The sequence below is a fragment of the Papaver somniferum genome, chromosome 3, assembly GCF_003573695.1.
Source record: "Papaver somniferum cultivar HN1 chromosome 3, ASM357369v1, whole genome shotgun sequence".
NCBI classification, from domain to species: Eukaryota; Viridiplantae; Streptophyta; class Magnoliopsida; order Ranunculales; family Papaveraceae; genus Papaver; species Papaver somniferum.
In genome coordinates this window covers 219,520,444-219,540,415 of record NC_039360.1, presented here as the reverse complement: position 1 = coordinate 219,540,415, position 19,972 = coordinate 219,520,444, and the positions used below count along the sequence as shown (strand labels likewise).

The 19,972-nt window shown below is 36.4% G+C and overlaps 2 protein-coding genes across 3 annotated transcripts; one reads left to right on the top strand and one right to left on the bottom strand.

Annotated features, from left to right (window-relative positions):
• The first annotated feature begins 6,502 nt into the window (after window positions 1-6,502).
• On the top strand, window positions 6,503-12,856 carry LOC113358710 (pathogenesis-related homeodomain protein-like). Of its 2 annotated transcripts, none has more exons than XM_026602356.1 (11): window positions 6,503-6,752; window positions 7,583-8,163; window positions 8,483-8,648; window positions 8,789-8,912; window positions 9,125-9,237; window positions 9,392-9,802; window positions 10,241-10,474; window positions 10,883-10,972; window positions 11,507-11,557; window positions 11,933-12,157; window positions 12,445-12,856. In XM_026602356.1, exons 2-11 carry the CDS (start codon window positions 7,655-7,657, stop codon window positions 12,742-12,744), a joined length of 2,223 nt encoding a protein of 740 aa, XP_026458141.1. In that variant the 5' UTR covers window positions 6,503-6,752; window positions 7,583-7,654; the 3' UTR covers window positions 12,745-12,856. The 2 variants fall into 2 exon arrangements, with proteins under 2 accessions (XP_026458141.1, XP_026458142.1); XM_026602357.1 differs by having other exon boundaries at window positions 6,503-6,757.
• A 420-nt stretch (window positions 12,857-13,276) lies between these two features.
• On the bottom strand, window positions 13,277-18,782 carry LOC113358709 (CCA tRNA nucleotidyltransferase, mitochondrial-like). The gene is made up of 15 exons (XM_026602355.1): window positions 18,378-18,782; window positions 18,163-18,293; window positions 17,936-18,053; window positions 17,652-17,704; window positions 17,401-17,450; window positions 17,211-17,309; window positions 16,587-16,696; window positions 16,351-16,478; window positions 16,123-16,189; window positions 15,542-15,625; window positions 15,160-15,222; window positions 14,830-14,974; window positions 14,405-14,572; window positions 13,841-13,938; window positions 13,277-13,771 (listed from the first exon to the last, which is right to left on the bottom strand). The coding sequence occupies exons 1-15, from the start codon at window positions 18,696-18,698 to the stop codon at window positions 13,676-13,678; spliced, it is 1,731 nt and encodes a 576-aa protein (XP_026458140.1). The 5' UTR covers window positions 18,699-18,782; the 3' UTR covers window positions 13,277-13,675.
• Between the last annotated feature and the right edge of the window lie 1,190 nt (window positions 18,783-19,972).

Here is a 19,972-nt window from a genome sequence, read left to right as displayed (position 1 = left end):
TCGACCCGAGAAAATCTGCTGGACTTTGAGAACTCCTTCCGGGAACTTAAGTCCGCGAACCCAGTCCGCGAACTTGAGTAGGTTATATCTAAAGATGGTTGTTTGTGAACTCATGTTTATATAAACTAAGGAATGCTAATTGCAAACCGTGGCTATAAAGTTCATGAACCGATTCGAGTGAATCAAATCGTTTTTCTTCGATTGTGTGTAGTTACATAAGATTTCCTTGCAATTGAACAACTCTCTAACTAGTTCATTTGAGTCGCTTGAACTAGTTATGGTGAAGAAGAATATGGTTGATATGAAAGTGCTCGTATGGCTAACCATTTGGTTAACTATTGTTGAACCAACGAATGTACATGTTTGGGTATGATTACACAAACCTAGAAACATGCATTTCATTTGTGTGTAACAAGCTAAGTTTTCGATCTAACGGTTGAAATATATTAGCTTGAATCTAATCAGGTTTTCATCTAACGGTGAATATTGAAGGCTTTGTTACCAAGCTAACATTGATTGCAAACCCTGATTTGAAAGACTATATAAGGGATAACTCTAGCAACTGGGAAACCTAATCCCCACACCTTACGTGTGATACTAGTTGTGTAAGCTAGAGTCGATTCTCCTTTAACCTTTGGTTTCTTCTCTAAAACCAGGTTAACGACTTAAAGACTTCATTGGGATTGTGAAACCAGACCGATACTACTTTCTCGTAGTTGTGTGATCTGATCTTGCTATTTATATTGTACGAGTACAATTGCAAAGATTGGCTTGATATTGATATCTCCGATATGCAAGATATAAAAGTAGTCACAAACATCTTCGTCTCATCGTTTGTGATTCCAAAATATCTTCTTTCGCCGCGTCGATTAAGATTATTGTGAGGTGAATCATAATTCTAGGCTGTTCTTCGGGAATATAAGTCCGGGTTATCAATTGGTTCATGTTCACCTTGATTTATCAAAAGACGGAACAAAACTCGTAGGTATTTCTGTGGGAGACAGATTTATTTATTACCGTAGACTTTTCTGTGTGATACATATTTGTTTATTAAAGTTTTCAACTTTGGGTCGTAGCAACTCTTATTTGTGGGTGAGATCAGCTAAGGGAATCAAGTGCGTAGTATCCTGCTGGGATCAGAGACGTAAGGAGCGCAACTGTACCTTGGATCAGTGTGATATTGATTGGGGTTCAACTACAGTCCATACCGAAGTTAGTTTGTAGAAGGCTAGTGTCTGTAGTGGCTTAGTACAGTGTGTGTTCAATTTGGACTAGGTCCCGGGGTTTTTCTGCATTTGCGGTTTCCTCGTTAACAAAATTTTGGTGTCTGTGTTGTTTCTTTTCTGCATTATATTTGTTATAATAATTGAAATATCACAGGTTGTCCGTTAGTTCAATCAATTAGAATAGCCGACCTCTGGTTGTTGATTTACATTGATTTACACTTGGATACTGGTCTTTGGTACCATCCAAGTTATCTCTCTTATATTTAATCGGACTCGCAGATCTCTATTTGCTTGAGCAAGGATTAAATCGAGAGATCGAGATAATATAACTCTTTGATATACTTTATTAAGATTGAGTCTAGCTGATTCTCTTAAAAGTATATTGGAGTTAGTCCATACAGATTGCTAATTGAAATATTGGGTGTGGTTGTTGTACCCCCGCATTTTCACTCTTATCTTTTATTGTTCAAAGATATTCCTTAATAACTAAAGGAGAATCCCGGATTGAAACAAATTGAGAATCTTTTAATTAATGTTTTTAGTTTTATATGCTTTTAATATCTAGCAATTAAAATGCATATCTTTAGAAAATAAAAATTGGTAATGTGCATTTACTAATGGGAGATTTTCTACTGAGATTTCGGTCAATATTTGGACAGAGCATTTCCAGGAATTATGAAAAGCGAAGTTGGAAATATATTGCATATATTGAGAATATTTTCGGTTTTGGAAATTCTTTGGTGTCCAAACTTCCTTGGTCTATAATTGTTGAAGTTTGTATTTCAAGAAAACTAATCCTCAGAGCCATCAAAACTACCTAATTGTGTTTTTACTGGTGGAGCCATCTATTCGGAAAGGAAAGTACCCTAATTAGGCGAAATCTCTTACGACCGCTCGTTTTAAAGACTTCTTTTCTATTGGGAAGCTCTACGAGTACCGTTGGTGGGAAACTAGATAATTGCAGTTTATTATTAGTTTTCGATTGATTTGATTGACTAACGATTGTTGAACTTTGATTGCACCTTGTTTGTTTATGCTTGAGAATCTTCTCTTCTGATATAAGATTCACTCAAACTAGATCGAAGTTTCGACGGGGATCTTTAGACTGTTTTTAGATCTAAAGACGTCTTGTGATAATCCATTGTTAGCAGACTCCGTTCTGTGTGTGATTGATCACAAGAGACTCAAGTTGATTGTTCGCAGGTGTTTATTGAAGATCTAAGAAGATTTAAAGACAAAAAAGATTCTTATTTGAGTTCATAATCTTTGGTGTGCACAAAACATGATCGGCTGGGGATCCAACTATAATAGGTTTATCTTTGTGATAATCTTGATTGATTAGTTGAGTAGACCGACATCAATATATTCTCTTTGTGACTAAGAGTATTGATTGCAAAATCTAGACCCAACTACTTTAGTAGTTGTATTTTTAGATAGATCTAAGAATCTGAAAAAGGAGTTTATTGGGATAAATGGAAGAGCCTTTTGTCAAACTCATATCACTTGTTTGAAAAGAGTTGTTTTACTGTTTGGAATACGAACCAAAGGAATTGTTCCAAGTGCGTGACTTATTGCAAGTTGGAGGCGCATGGATACAAACGGAACTAGGTGAACTATAGGTTTAGTTGCTTGGTCTCAACTATACGAAGTTGGTTTAGATTTTGTATAGCGGCTTAATCCTGAGAGTATTCAATTCTGGACAAGGTCTCAGGGTTTTTCTGCATTTGTGGTTTCCTCGTTAACAAAATCTTGATGTGTCTTTTACTTTTATATTTCCGCAATTATAATTGTTTTTATTATAATTAGAAGTAAAATACACAAACGTTAATTCCTAATTACTTGATAGCAATCCTATTGTGTTTGGTTAAGTCCGAACCTATTATCAAGTAATCATACTTCGTTGTTGTATTGTCTCGATCTTGTATCCATAGTCAATCACACAAGTTATCTTGTTTTCGTATTTTCTCGATCTCGTATCCCTAGACGATCACACAAAGTGTGAACCGATTAGTTGTATTGTCTCGACTCAGTCTATAGACAATCACCTTCGGAAAAAGGATTTATAGGTGGAAAAGTTTTAGATTGAGGTATATTTGGGTACCCTCTTCTTTTCAAATACAATCACTAAACACAATAATTATTTCTTTTTTTAAAATGGCTTATTAAAGAAGGATGTGTTGAGGTTTTAGGAATAACAGTAATACAAGAAAAACACAAGTTTTCACTTGGGAGATGATAAGATACGTTACCATGCCTACTACCTTCCTGGACAGCACTCCTTATCCAGTTACACTTACATAGCCATTTTTACATCACCATATCTCACATCATTGATTGATACCAGATTAACCATGCAAGAATTAAAATAAAGCAAACACAACATAAACATATAAATCACGGAAAAAAGATTACGTGGTTCGATGTTGATACCTACGTCCAGGGGAGAAGAACAAATTGTTCTTTATTAAAGTGAAGGGTTACAAAAGATCTAGGTCTATACTCTTATTCTCAGGATCTAGGGCTATATTCTTATTCTCAAGTTCAAAAACGCTTTGAAACGTTGTTACTCTCTTTTCTCACCAAAAATTGTTTAAATAACATGAAGTTTCAGAGAATTTATATGACTTAAAAAAAGTCTCTAACTAATAACAAGAGACACAAGGAGACTCTCCATAAATTGCTATGGACTAACAGGGAGGTACTCAATTGAGATTTCAAATGACTTCCAGAGAGTTTCCAAATCTACTGTTAGTCTATGGAGATTTTGGAGAGTCTCCCAATATCTCTTGTTATTAGTTATAGACTTTTTTTAAGTCATTTAAATTCTCTGGAACTCCATGTTATTGGATTAGGATTTCATAAGAGTCATTTCAATACCTTTGTTATTAGAAGGAGAATTTGTAGTCACTGATTTGTTGTTTTCAGAGATTTGGAGAGACTTTTTTAGGAAAATAGGTATTGTAGAAATCTCTCCTCAAGAGGTGATATTTTGAGAGACTTGGAAATCTAGGAAACATTTGTTTTGAGGGGTAGGACCAATTTATTTCTCTTTTTTTTTGAGGAGATGACTAAGGGACGAGCCATTTGCACAGTAATACAATCTCTTATTCTTTTCCTTCGTGTATACCGACCGAGCTTTCTCTTTTCCACTTCAAAGGACATCTCCTCTAATAAAACAACGAAAAGATGCTAACCAATGATGAGATAGCACAACAAATAAAAAAAATGGGATGACTGAAAACTTAGGCATTGGACAACAATGAGATTTATTCTGACAACGAAAAATATTGTACTAGGTATTCATGGTACTTTTATTAACATTATAATATGCATAATAAAATAAAAATAATCGGTAGATCGATGTTTTAAAATTTTGGTTATATATTATACATTTTTTGTCTTCATAAATTGCAGAGACTCTTCATGAATCTCGATTTTTGTCTCTACAAGTCATAAAAGACTCTCTAAAATAATCTCTGAGAATCACTAGAAATATCCAAATTTTGCAGAGAATCTATGGGAGTCACTCAAATAAAAAGTCTATGAAAGTCTATAGAAATCTCATTTGACTACCCCTGTAACAATAGATTTGAAAGCTCTCCGGAAGTCATTTGAAATCTCATTTGACTACCTCCATGTAAACCTTTCTATATCCTTCTCCCTCTTTATCAACTCCAACCATCAATTATTCCCTTTATTTCTATCTCCATCGTTCTTAAATGATAAAACTCAGTTTTTATTTGGTCGTCATGGTATCTATTCAACTAATGTGACGACTTTTTATGCTTATCCTTGGTGGTCATGGTCGTATGATGAGTATCATGATGAATTTTTATTCCCGAAAGTCACATTCACAATGTTGTCACGGTAACAACATTACGACCATGACGGCTAACATGTAGTCGTCATGATATCAAACTATTACTGTGATGACCAAGAGACTTAAATTTGACACCTCCCAGGATGAAATCATTTTTGTCGTCATGATAATAACATTCGGATGATGACATTGCATAAAACTATAAATGTGACCACCATAGTACTTAAATTTGAGATTTTTCTCGATGAAAACATCCTATTAGTCCGACATGGTAACAACATTACGACAAGGAAGACTCTCCAAATAATCGTCATTGTGTGAAACTTTTACTTTGAAAACCAAAAGTACTTAAATTTGAGCTTCTCCAGGAAAAAAAAACATCATATTACTCGGCACGATATAAACATTAGGAGCATGATGACTACAATTCGTCGTCATTGTAATGAAAAAGAATGTCAAATAGTCTCCATGGTATAATTTTCCTTAGCATGACGACTGTTTAAACCTGTTAGCCGACATGGTTATAATAAAATAAAGCACGATGACACCTTATGTCACTATAAAAAATCGGCATTTTATTTTAATACCAACCTACCAAATTAGTCATCGCCGGCATGCTATTTCTTAGCCGAGCATGACGGCTTTCTATTTCTGAAAAAAAAAATCTAAAAGTGTTGGTTCCTTTTGTTAATTCTAAGAATTAAACCAACAAATCTTGTGTAAGTTCATTTTGGGAGGTATTTGACCAGCGTAATTTATTTTCGTTACAAAATTCTCAAAATCCATTTTTTCCTCGGAAACATCTTCCAATCCAATTCATAAGTTCAATCCAACCAAAAACTAGATTCTATAATTTATAACTCAACTAATTAATAGAACTATACTAATTTTTCTTAGCATGATGACTGTTTAAACGTGTTAACCAGCATGCTTATAATAAAATAAAGCACGATGACATCTTATGTCACTATAAAAAGTCAGCATTTTATTTTAATACCAATCCGCCAAACTAGTCACCGCCGGCATGCTATTTCTTAGCCGGGCATGACGGCTTTTTATTTCCGAAGAAAATCTAAAATTGTTAGTTTCTTTTGTTAATTCGAAGAATTAAACCAACAAACCTTGTGTAAGTTTATTTTGAGAAATATTTGACTAGCATAATTTATTTCGTTACAAAATTCTCAAAACCCATTTATTTCCTCGGAAACATCTTCCAACTCAATTCAAAAACTAGATTCTATAATTTATAACTCAACTAATTAATCGAACTATACTAATTATGTAAACAGTGTATTGATTAGTATTAATCAAACAAGGACAGTTTACTCATTATAGTAAATACTATATGGTTAAGGGGTTTTGGATTCTACTTCTGATAGCCCCTGATTAATTTTTGTATTACCCCAATCAGTTTCCCACTAATTCTACTTCCTATGAATTAGTGCATTTTTTCGGAAGAGGAAGAAATAGAAAAACCAAAAACGACTACTGACGAGAGAAATAAACAAAGAATTCAGACAGTCGGATGCGCTGAAGAAAATACATCTATCAATCACCGGAACCAGGCGGCGACAACGAACTAATTTTCTTCCATTTCCAGTAAAGAGACCAGAATCTTCCTATCTTCAGTGAGAGAAGATTGATAAAGAGAATGTGAATTTCTTTCGAAGTTCCGACCTTTCACTTACTTGCACTCACTCTCTCAGGTGAGGTGACTATTAAGCCCATTATGGTGTTTTTCGAAATTCATCTCTATGAAATAATAGTTCCTACTTTATGTGTTCATTGCCAAAAGTTTGAATTCCTAAGAAACATTTTTGTTTCTTGAATATATGTTGTACTTGTAATTGAATCAAATCTGTGATTTAGAGTAGTGGGTTCTGGTCATATTCTGAGAAACTTGATCTGTAATATTCATTTGGGTACTCTTTTAGAATTTCATAACTTAAATTGGGCTTTATGATTTTGACAAGATCAATTGTTGATAATGGATGATTTATAATGTTAGAGCCTTAATTATGCCATTTTAGGATTTGACTTCTAGCCCTAATCAGTTGATCCGTATAAGTAATTGATTGTAGTTGATTTTGTTGGTCACCTGTAATTATTGGCTTTGTTGTAGTGTAAGTAAGTAGCTAGGGTTTGTTTGTTAGCATTGAATTACTTTCCATTTGGTAATCCATTTTTGGATGCTGAGGAATCCCCGTGTTTCACGTTTCGATTCTTAAGATGTTGTGCATTATATGTTATCTGATATAGTTCAGTATTGAATTTCATGTGTTCTTCAATGTGCATTATTGGAGAATCTTTTTGATTGTATTCTTGATCAAGTGCACTGCAGTTAGTATCAGAGTAATTGGTTCTTCAATTCGAAAGTTAGATTACAAAGTTTTCTTTTTCGTGTCTAGTGTCTGTGGTTAGAGGCTCACGATCTAATTCATTTTATTCTATTTTTGCATGAGAAATTACAATATTTTATCAGGCTATGTCATTATCTGCTACTTTGTAATACTAACCAAATTGATTTATCATTCAGGGTACAGTATCTTTTGTAAAGTTGACAAGGATGGAAGCGGAAAGGTTTTCAGTCTTATAAACAAAACAAAGCATGGAGAGTACTAGAAGAAAGGTACGTCGCCAGGTTTCTGGCAAGACCCGGAGAGATGTCGCCTCCAAAATGGCTATCTCAGCCGATGATGGTGGAACAAGATACTACGACAAGGTATATAATCCAAACAAAAGGTCTCAAGCAAGGACAATTTGTTCAATCTTGTCGAAGAAAAAAAGAAGGGGTAGCGAGATTTCAAATAATGGCTCCAGAAAGAAGCCTCAAATTCGCCGAAAAGTCATGCAGAAATTTTCTGATACCGATTCTTCTGATAAGCCGCTTTCGTCAATATTCAGACGTAGAAAATCTTCTACTAGTAGAAGAGATACCGATGGGAATCTTGGAAATCAAAAAAATGCTAGAAGAAGAAAGAGAAATAGGATGAAGGAGAATAGAGAGCAGGATGAAACAGTTCGTTTGCAAAGAAGAACAAAGTACTTGATCATTAAAATGAAGCTGGAGCAGAATCTGATTGATGCATACTCTGGGGAGGGCTGGAATGGCCAGAGGTAGGGGCTGTTATGACTTTCATCATATAAATAAATTCGGTAAAAGTGAAACAATCGGAGATGTTAGTTAGTTTGTAGAAACAAAAATACTTTCAACTTGACTGAGTGGGTGATAAATATTAGCTTTAAGGATGCTCCATTAAGAAATGACTATGATTCTTAACATGCCGATACGTCATAGCTTGCAACCTCGGTTTATTCGTTTGAAGCACCTCCAAAGATAACACATAGCATTTTCTGATTTAGGATTTTTAGTTGAATATTGCTTGCGTTCCTTTATGTAAGATTTATCTTTACGTTTCGAAAACTTTATCCGCAGCCGTGAAAAGATTAAGCCAGAAAGGGAACTTCAAAGAGCCAAGAAGCAGATATTGAAGTGTAAGCTTGGGATTCGTGACGCAATTCACCAGCTCCATCTGCTTGGTTCCAAGGGATGCATTGAACAATCAGCATTGGCTCCAGATGGATCTGTTTTTCATGAACATGTATGCCTACCTTTTTCCTTTAATTCTCAAAATACTTAAACTGTTATATTTACAACTTAACAATTTAATGTTGTGAGATGTGCTCTATCTTAACGGCCTAGTAGTATATATACTAACAGCTCTGAATTTTCTCTTTCAAGATTATCTGCGCGAAGTGCAAGTTACGAGAGGCTTTTCCAGATAATGACATCATACTCTGTGATGGAACATGTGATTGCGCTTTCCACCAGAAATGCTTAGATCCTCCATTAGCTACACAAAATAGTGAGCCATGCTTCTCAATCTTTGCCTGCAGATATTTTATGATTCTGTATCTGCAATCTTCAATCTTTGACCTAGAGGTCAACTTTGTATGTTAGAAACTGAATCAGTTATTCTGAAATGTTCTTCTTGGACTGGTAATGTGGGGTTTCTCGTAATTGTGTGTTTATCATTTTCAATAGAACTTACTTTTGGTGGAACTTATGCTGATTCAGTTCCTCCGGATGATCAAGGATGGTTTTGCAAATTCTGTGAGTGCAAGATGGAAATTATAGAAGCTGTCAATGCGCACCTTGGGACCCACTTTTCTACAAGCAGTAATTGGCAAGTTAGTGAAAATTAATAAGAATCCTTTATTTCTTTTTGTGCTCAAGTTACCACTCACAGTCTCTTTATGCAGTTAAAATCTGTTGATGCATTTTTCTATCTTTAAGCATTGTGTCAACTAGGTTTTGACTGTGCTCTTATTTTATATGTGATAGGATGTTTTCGAGGAAGCAGCTGTAGAACCTGATGAAAATGCATCACTCAACCCTGAAGATGAGTGGCCATCGGATGAATCAGATGATGATGATTATGACCCAGAAAGAAATGAAATGAGCTGCAGCATTAACGGAATGGGCACTAAAGATGACAAGGCTGATGAAGCTAGTAGTTCCAGTAGTTTTTTATGGACATCTGATGAAGAAGCCAATTTACAGTCTAGAAGTTTATTAGAAAATGATGGTAGCCCAGAAGGAGGATTTTATCAGAGTAAACATAGAGGAAAGAACTCTGATAAGATAAATCTTTCCAAGATGATAGACAACAAAAATTCTGATGGCAGTACTGATCTTGAAATTAGAAGTCGTCGCAGGCAAAGAAGGGATGTCGATTATAGGAAACTGCATGATGTAAGTATCGTTAAATAAGTAATAAAACCTAAACAACTTACGTGATAGTAATTGTGATTGGATATTCCTGATTACATACAGTCATAGTTGCACTTGTATAAGGGTCGATCTGCCAGTGTTTCCTTTCTTTATAGATGAACCTAGTTCTCTCTACTCGTGGTGTAAAAGCCCTTTGTGGCATACCATGTGGTAGTCAGGATTCTGTGTGTCACCTGTAGGTCTGCACCATCATATACTCCTGTATATTAGTATTTTGGACAATGACTGGAAGGATGGCCATGTGACACTATTATGGATATAGTTGTGTGCTGGTTCTCGCTCACCATAGGCGAACTCCCAATGGTGCTTGATTGGTTTCATAATCATCTCCAAAAGCTGACCGGGATATCTTGGTAAGGGCTTTGTTAGGTTTTGCTGACAAGTTTCTTTTGTTACCAGGAGATGTTTGGAAAAGATTTGGTCGAGAATGAACAAGTTAGCGAAGATGAAGACTGGGGTCCTTGCAGACAGCGGCGGAGATTGAATGGCAGTGACATAGCTGGTACGCTGGTCTCTTTATTTGGAGATGAGGATAAACATTCGGATGGGAATCCTACAAAACCTAAAAAGAAACTCCGCAGAGTTCCAGACGAGAAAAGAACATTGTTTAGAATTCCCCCAGATGCAGTTGAGGTAAATGGTTTTCTCTCTCTCCATGGATATATCTATCTCATAACAATGGGCATATTTGTAATTTGCACGATCATTGAGGGATTAGAATCTCGATAATTGTCAGCTGTTGCTGTCCATGGGTAAGTGAGTTGGGTGAGGTTTCAAATTGAACAAAATAGATGTGCACTGCTAGGGTGACATGGGAAAGTATCACTTAATCTAGTGGCTACTGCATACAAGTTGACCCTACTCGTGTACAATCTACACAGGGCGGTGGGTGTTGAAGATCGAATAAATACATTTTTATGTTAGTGGCAATATGAACGTTACTGGTTATATATGATACGTTGGTTTCTAGATTACATTTATTTGTAAGCGAAAATAGTAGGTTGTTCTAATATCAAGGAATTGTAACTTCTTTTTCTTCAGGTACTTCGCAAAGTCTTTGCTGAAACTGAACTTCCCCCGAAAGATGTCAAGGAGAACCTCTCTAAACAGTTGGGAATTGCATCTGAGAAGGTAAGCTAGAGCGTCAATGGGGTACAGTACTTACACACTGATTACTAGATGTGAGAGTTATGCTCTAAATTGAGTGTTAAACCTACACATGTTCGTATTGCAAGTACGTTGCATGTAATTGTGTCAGATTATGTTTAAGCAAGGCTTATCCAAGTTATGAGATCCCAGAAGGTCATACGAACCCTTTGCTAGGGTTTGGTCATTCATTAAGGCCATCAAACAGAACAGCAACCCCATTTGTGTTGTGGGTCAATACAACCCAGCATGAGTGATGCAACGTAAGTAGGTCAACTAGATGGTAGGCTTAGCCCCTGCACACTGCCTAGGTCACCGCTCAAGATGGGGGTTTGATGAACGATGCTTTAAATGGGCTCATACCTCCCTCCACTTCCACACTTAACAGAATGCTGTCCTATGAGCACGCTGAAGATTTTGAGTTTGTTCGTCTTTGCTTAACGTTATTTACTTGTTACATTTCTGCATAACTGAGGTCCAACTTTTTTTTTCTTTTTTTGACTTATCTCTTATTTTCAGATCAGCAAGTGGTTTAAGAATACCAGATACATGGCACTTAAGATCAGAAAGGTAAACTCCTACTTCTCAAGCATACCAGATTCACAAACTGTGGTGCAAAACCCTTCATATCTTTAGTTTCCATAATTTTGGTTTTCTGTTGTTTTTTTTTTTAAAAAAAATCAGTTCCTTCATAGAATAAAATAGAGGAACTCCTAAACATTTTTAGTGTTAAAATGTCGTCATTGATCAGGAACTATTGTACATTTAGTATTAAAATGTCGTAGTTAAGCATGGTAAGGGAATGGCCATTTCTACTTCATATTGGAGCATTTTGTGCCTTGTTTGTTCATACTGTAATTGGGTAATTTTTTGTGCATTTCTTCAGATTCAAGGTAGATTGGATTTCACTTACTATGGCTTACATGAACTAGTATTTTATCACAGGAAGCCAATGAATCCAATGCTGCAGCTGGAAGCAACCGCACTACTGATCTAGCAGCCTCAAAAGCTAAGGCTTCTCTGCTCTCCTCAGATAATGAAGAAGCCAAACTAACAAAGTTCTCTGGAAATGGTCGTAGAAGGAAGAATATGGAATCTTTGACCATCTCGCCAGCAAAGAAACGACGACGCAGTAGAACTGCTGGAGCACGGCCAACCAGTATAAACGAGGTATGCCGATTTCTCAATGTTGTGCACTCAACTGCATTGACATTATCTGACCAATGCTCGATTTTCTTAAAACATGTTTAATGTGGATGAACAACCCCACCTTGTCACATCCCAACAATCACATAGCAGGGCTTAGTTCACTCACATCAAACATTGGTCAGCAAGGCCATACTTGCCTTGATGGACAGAAATTCACATGCGCCACTGTACCTCTTGATATTGTTTATAGGCTTTTGGATGATCCCCCGTAAACTAACCATTTCAATTTTCTTTACCATATGGAACAGGTGAATACATTGTTGAATAGTCCACCGAGGTTCAAAAAGAAATCAACAATTAATCTTAAAAGAGAACAAGTTGTAGAAGACAATATCATACCCAAGTATGAACAACTAAATTCAACTAAAATTGAGCTACTTTATTCTGCTGAGATGGAGAGATTATGCAGTCTACAAGCTAAGCTAGAGGAGATGAAGAAAGTTTTAATAGGAATACAAGAAGGAAAAAGTACCGCAACCAAAGAAACCAATCATGCTGAACAGCTTGTTGTGTATGTTCCGGTTGCTGAGGTTAGGGTTAAAAGGTGATTGTCATGTAACATTTGATTAGTCTTAAAAAAGAGTAGTCCTGTAAACAGTTTCTATCTACAAGTTATAAAAGAAAGAAGAAGAAATATGCTTTATGTTATTACCTTTTTTTTTGCCTTTTTCTGTAAACTTCTGACCAATGTTGTGAGAGGTGACCTAGGCGCACGAGTCGTGCAAGGGGTGCCTAGACAAGAAAACGCCCTAGGCGCAAAATTGTGAGAGGGCCTAGCGCCTAATGCAACATAGCTTCTGACAACCTTTTCTTGAATTCTTCCGTTTTTCAGCGTGTGAGACGCTCAGCCTCAGACACGCCTGAAGCTATGAAACCTAGTTCGTATTTAGGTACTACTACTAATAGTACTAATGCCTCGGAGATTATTGTTCATCGTCTTACTTGCTCTTCATCTCTGTCCATTTGATTGGATTGTAAAAAGTAAGGTGAATGGCTGTTGTTGTGGAAGAACAATGAAACTTACCTACGGAATACAATGAAACTTCATGAAATACTCTGAGTATAATGTAAATCCTGTAATTTATTATGCGAAGAATGTTCCATGGAAAATCTACCTAAGAAATCATAGTATCATACAAAATACAGTCCTACTACAATTAGCTTAAGCTCAAATACCTCTTCTACATTGTTCATATCAATGTACTAATGTAAAAACCATTATACATCTCAAAACAATTATTTTACTGTGTAATCTGGGAAGTTAAAAGATTTTACAAGATCTTCCATCTACCGTATAACAGAACTAAAATGTGCATATCTTTGAACCTGCTAGGTCATCTACCGTATAACAGAACTAAAAGATTTTACAAGATCTTCCATCTACCGTAGTAAGCTATACAAAACTTGTGCATATCTTTGAACCTGAGGCTTCACCCAAGGTAAGAAATGTAACGCAAACAAGTTGATCTGTCACTCCCGCTATGAGAGTTTTGTAAGACTTTCTCGCATCCAATCAATGCATTGCTCAGAAGTACGACAGGGGTCGGCAAGCTGCCATTCAAGCGATTTTTGTTGCTGCAAATTATAGTAGTAATCAGCAAGTGAAGTTAAGAAAGAGTTGCTAAGGTAGGGATGATTTCTTACCCATTCCTTGACTTGGGGTCCTCCAGTCTTAAGCTGCAGAACGGTCATGATATCCTTCCCATTGACCAATGGTTTCATTTCCCACACGTTTTCCAGACCTGGAAATATGACATATAGAATCATTGGTGATCGCCAAAAAGGTAAACCAAAGTGGAAAAACCAATACAAAAAACTTCGATGTAGTATCCAACTAGATTTAGGGGAAAACCTAGACAGATGACGATCACAATTCCCAACAACCGAAGTGTAAAGGACGAAAAATAATTATCTGGTCGTATTAGCATTTATTCGTATATAAAAGGATTGCCAAACCTACTGGTACTTCTAGGCCACCAACTTGTTTATCATTTTTTGCATCAAAATATATAAATATTTGTTCATCATTTTGTTTCCAAGAGATAAGAAGATGCTATTTAAACACCAGGAGGTGCATGCGCAAAGCTGGCTAGCATCGCGAACACTGTGACCAGATGATGTGACCTACGCAGCGTAGATTTCCACCCTGTTGTTTTGCAATTTAGTTATACGTATTAATGAACAGTTATAGTGAGTCCATGAACATACCTAATTTCATGATGGCAGTTTCAACTGCTGTAAACAAATTTCTGCGCCTTTCTAACTCAATCTGCTTGTCTGGAGAAACCTCAGCATGATCAAAATCGATGGGGTACAATAATGTGGAGATCAATGACGCAACACGCCAGAGACTCTTGATTTCCCTTAAAAGCAGTCCTAAGTATATAAATACAGGATGTCAACCAACAGCATCAAGTTTAAAGAAATGTAGAAATATCTGATAGATATCCATCTACAATAAGGATTGAATGTTTCAAATGAGACAACTCGAGGACTCTAGTTTTATTTCAACTGCCATGCATTTATGAGGATATTTTGTGGGTCCAAGAAACTATAAATCCAAAAACGTTATGGAAACAAATGCCCAGGAATTAGCTCAGGTTGAAAATCATAAGAATAAATAATTTCTTCACCTGCCAGTATTCGCGTTCTTGACGTCAGTAGCACATCAAAGTTTTCTCCTCCTTTACCAGCTTCTACAGTCTCGCTTTCAGTTAAGGTCCTTAAGGAGGGTATCAACAATAAGAATCTTTCTGATGCACTGTGTATGCTCATGACCTAGCAGAATTTTTTTTTATGTCTGTTAGCATCAGGTAACCACAATTGAAATATCTAGGGTAAAGCATAGGCAAGAAGCACTATAGAATGCTGGTAAACCAACAAATTCAAACAACGATGAGGATATACAAACTACCAATCCAAGTGAAAGACATAATATAGTAGAATAAGTGAACTGCTCTAACCGTTTCTGCATCGCTATTTGTCAACTTCAGAGAATTCCGAAAGATGTAATTTGTAACAGGAACCTGAGTAGAACAGGAACATTATGCTCGGTAACACAAAGAATTCAAGAGAAACCTTAAAGAAAATAACACTATCTCAGGTTCCAAACTACTTTGCATTGGAGCAAAATGAAGTGACTAATACTATAAATTCTTGTTACTGAACCTTTCTTACGATATTGAGTCAAAACCTTTGGAACTTGGATACTATATTATAAACTGAATACCTCAATCCATGCTAAGACTACTGAGCAAAGCAAATGTAGGCTATTCAGTACAATTAAACTGGCAGTGAGAAATAAAAGGTAAGTAAAAATTTGATAATAATTATACAAGCACTTACCTTTTTGTCTTTTTTGTCTCTATAAACAACCTCTCGTAGTGGAAGAAACAATGCCGAATACAAGTAAAGCCGTCTTTGAACATCCTTTAATCAAATGAAACAACAGATATTCAAATTTAACTAGTTAAGTATATATACCATAGATGCTTTCAGATCACCAAAAGTGGCCAGGTAAGTAACAACACATGCTAATAAATGGATAGAGGAAAAATATCACAGAACTTAATAAAGTAGGGTTTATATGAAACTCAGGTGCCTTGAAAACTACATTTTCTATTTAGAAAGTACATCAGCATTCCGGCTCTCAGATAATAACCACAGAAACTCTCAGGCAAACATCAGAACTTAGAGATATTTCAGGCTTCCAAGTTTTATCATACTTTATTGTCACAGGTTGTATACTTGTACGTTTTGATGACTGAATCAACACTGATTTACCCTAACACAAGTTTTCCACATGCATCAAAGTTAAAGCTACCTGTGGGTGTTACTCAATTTCGTTTTCCAGGACTCATTTATTTGCATCTGATGATGAGAAAAAAAAAAAGAAAAAAGGGAGAGGTCAATTGTTCAAAACTTACATCAAAGGTCGTGCGCCCAAGTAGCTCTAAGAGATTCCATGCAGCATCCACTGAAGCAACACAAAGCCTGAGATGAGAGTGGTAAGGTAAGTTAATGCACAATATCAACAAAAAGGCCAGTAACCAATAGGCCAAAAGCGATAAGTTCATCACAAAGGCTCTTAACGAACACAGTCCATCTGGCTTTTAACTCTTTTTCACACGAGGAATATCTAATAATTTTACAACCTGTCACACCCCTCCGATACAGCAGGCTCGGATTTAGCAGGAAGAGTGAAAACAACCCAAAAAAGCTGTAAATTACAGATATAGGTCACTGCCTGAACTGGTTGTTTGTCTTTAATCATGAGATCAATCTGCACAAAGGTTTGATAGAAAACAATTAAAACATTTTCTGGAAGCACAGAATATTTGTTTAAAGAAAAAAGAGATCATCAAAAACATATGCCAAAGAATGAACGTACTTCTTTCCCAATGCGTTCCCTGCTAATTTTATCTCCAATAGCAACTCTGACCTCATTACTTGCAGCAGCTTCCTTTAACTCTTCATCAAGTAAAAATCTGAACCTTGCTCCTGAAAGCCACAAGATTAAGAATATCAAACACCAATAGAAGCAAAATTGAAAATTTAGAGAATTTGCACATATTAAAAAACAGAATTTTGTATGCCAGAAAGTTAGAAATATTTCCAGGTAAACATAGTCACGAATGGCAAATATTTCTTTTTACTCCTTTTGACATGCGACACTAACGCAATTGTTTTATGATGATAGCAGGGTTCGGAATTTGTTTTTTCCCTTTTAGCTATATAAGGTGGTACCATATAACAATGAAAGTTCATTTTGCATTTTAATTTGCACCCCTAGACCGGAAACAGATCAACTTTTCATTGAAGGATAGTTGATGATAACAGAATCAACAGTAAAGGAGACTGAAAACTACTACAAATTTTCTTGTTGAGTGAGAGTGACCAAACATTGTCAATAAGACAACCTAGAATTTATGCTCCAATATTGGTAATAATCAAGTAAGAGTGAATCAAACAAATAGTGAAGATACACTAAATCAAGAAGGAGTACAGCTAGTACCAAATCGAATAGCACGAAGTACTCGTAGAGGATCATCCAAGAATGTCTCCTTTGGAGGTAATGGAGTTACAATCTTTCCTGCTTTTAAATCTGCTAAACCTGATTAAAGAATAATGTTTCACGAACATGCAGGCAAAAATTCAGAAAGGAACAATGCAAGAGCACATATAGTGCAAGTTGACCAACTAACCTCGTCCAGTGAAATCTTCCACTGACTTCTTGTTAATATTGTAAAACAAACTGTCAAAAATACGAAAAATGTCAATTTTGACAATAAATTATCCAAGCAGTGGGAATCATTGCATCCACCATCCACATTCTAAGCCAAGAAACTAAACTACAATAACCAAACTACACCAAGCGGGTGTTTCATGTGTGCGGCAACAAACTGCAAATGTCATATTCAAACAGAAGAATCAGTATAGCTAGTTAAGGAAATACCTGTTGATAGTTAAATCCCTTCGATCCGCATCCTGTGCAGCAGAACCAAATTCCTGATAAACATCCGATACACTTGTGAATCATAACTTACTTAAACAACGATATCAATATTTAGGTCATGCAATTTACCATTATCGGAGATTCACAGCATTACTGACTACTCTAAACATTGACTATTACAAACAACTCAAGCACAACTCTAGAAGTTCTCGAAAACATAGAAACTAGGTTAACAGTTAACACCTTAGACAACTAATTGTAAAATAAATCAAGATGAAAAATACCACTGTAGGAATCCGGCTGCCCTCACTATACTTTTCACATCTCAAGTTTACGAAATCAATAGATTCCCCAAGCATTCGCATCGTAGCTGTTTCTAAGTGTTTTGACTGATCAGGATTGCTTCAAATTCACACATCAAAATAAAACACCCATCAGAAACTACACCAGACTAACAAACGAGTTATTATCCCGACTGTTAACAAAAAGAGTTTGCGAGTAACAATCAAACCTATCAATAACGCCAATTTCGTGCGTTTCTTCCCCAGCAAACGATAAGTATTCATTAATCTTTTCACAAAACTCTTTCCCCATCATATTGTCTATTGCAATATCAATATCATGACAATCTTTCCCTAAAAGCTGAACAGCAAAATCATGTCACAAATTATAACTCAAAACCCTAATTACTGAAAAAAATTGAGATATAATTACAGGTTTTTTTACCTTATCTCGAACCCAACCACCGGCAACGCGGAGTTCTGTAGGAAGATTAAAATGGTGAAGAACTTGTAATAATCTTGAGAATATTTGATTCTCTTTTTCTGTCAAATCAATTTTATCTTTCACTTTAACACAAGAAGATAAAGATGAAGATGAAGATGAGGATGGTGATGATGCCATTGTTCTGCGATTAGAGATTTTGTGGAATTTTAATGAGTTGAGTTTGAAGTGGGAGAGTGGAAATTGTAGAGCGGGAAAAGGATGGAGTCTCAAGAGCGGCGTTAGTCGACTTGTGGTGTTGGTAGCGTTCAGTAACGCTTTCATGTTGTTTTCTCAGAACTTCTTATTTTGAATCAGCCAGCAAACTGGAAACCGGTGGCGGTATAACATAGAAACTTCTGTTTGTTTTCATCTATAGCGCCTCCCACCCGAAAACCCCATGTCCTAAGGCCGGTTCCCATGCACTAGGTATTAGTGGTAGGTTGCCACTTTTGCACCCATCATGGGCATGGTAAAGTGACAGATATAACTGGCTTCGATCTAATTTGATAGGCCAAGTGGATGGGTATTGAAGGTGGCTTGTTTGACAAGGCTAAAACTTGTAAATTCGTCTCTGAACATGTATCCGAGTCATGTCTATAAGCATTTTTGTGCTAGGGCTTCACCTAGTTGAGCTCTCATATTTATATATATTTCAGTACTTACTGTACTCACTTCTATATTGAACTTAGAATGATTTGACGACTCCCAAATGTATTGGCCATTAGTATAGTGCAATATTTTCATCAGAATGCCGCTGGTGCTAGTTACAATTCCTTTCCAAATGTTCTCTGACTACAGATAACACACATCCAGAGTATATTCTTGTTCCTGAACGGATACCAGAACTTGTAGATGGATGACCACCAGTATAGAGCAATATCGAACTTGTTTTAAGTTGTAATAATTTTACAGCCGAATTGCTTAACCTCGTCTCGTTCATTAATATTTAGACTCCCATTGAGTAAAATTTAACATCGTCTCTAATCACAAACTTCCTCAGCTGGATTCCTTGAACATATTATAAATGCACTCCCTACTCAGATTATTATTTGGACAACATCGTTTTACCGTTTTTGCAATGAAAATAATGTCCACTTACCATCATTAGCCAAACATGGTATCAATACATTGCCAACGCCAAGTCTTGGGAAACATTGGGAGGCTCTAGGCAAGTCGGGGCATCAAAAAATCTCGTGGGGCAAGCTCATTCCCACGCTAAACATGGAGGTGACCAACCTTTAGCCATGGATGTTGCTGCTAGGGCCACCATGTTTGTCGTTGCTTCCATCCTCAATGCTTGGCCATGGACATTGCTGCCAGTGCCAACACTTGGCCATGGACATTGCTGTCAGTGCCAACACTTGGCCATGGCTGCTGCCAACGCCACTATTGGCCATGACCATTGTTGCTAGCGTGAACGCTTGTTCATAGCGGTTGTTGGAAACACCAATACTTGGCCATGCCCGTGGTTGTGGCACCTTGCTATCACACTTGGACATTTGCAACACCTTATAGTGCTAGTAGTACATGCATGTCGTTACCATGCCAAGACAAGT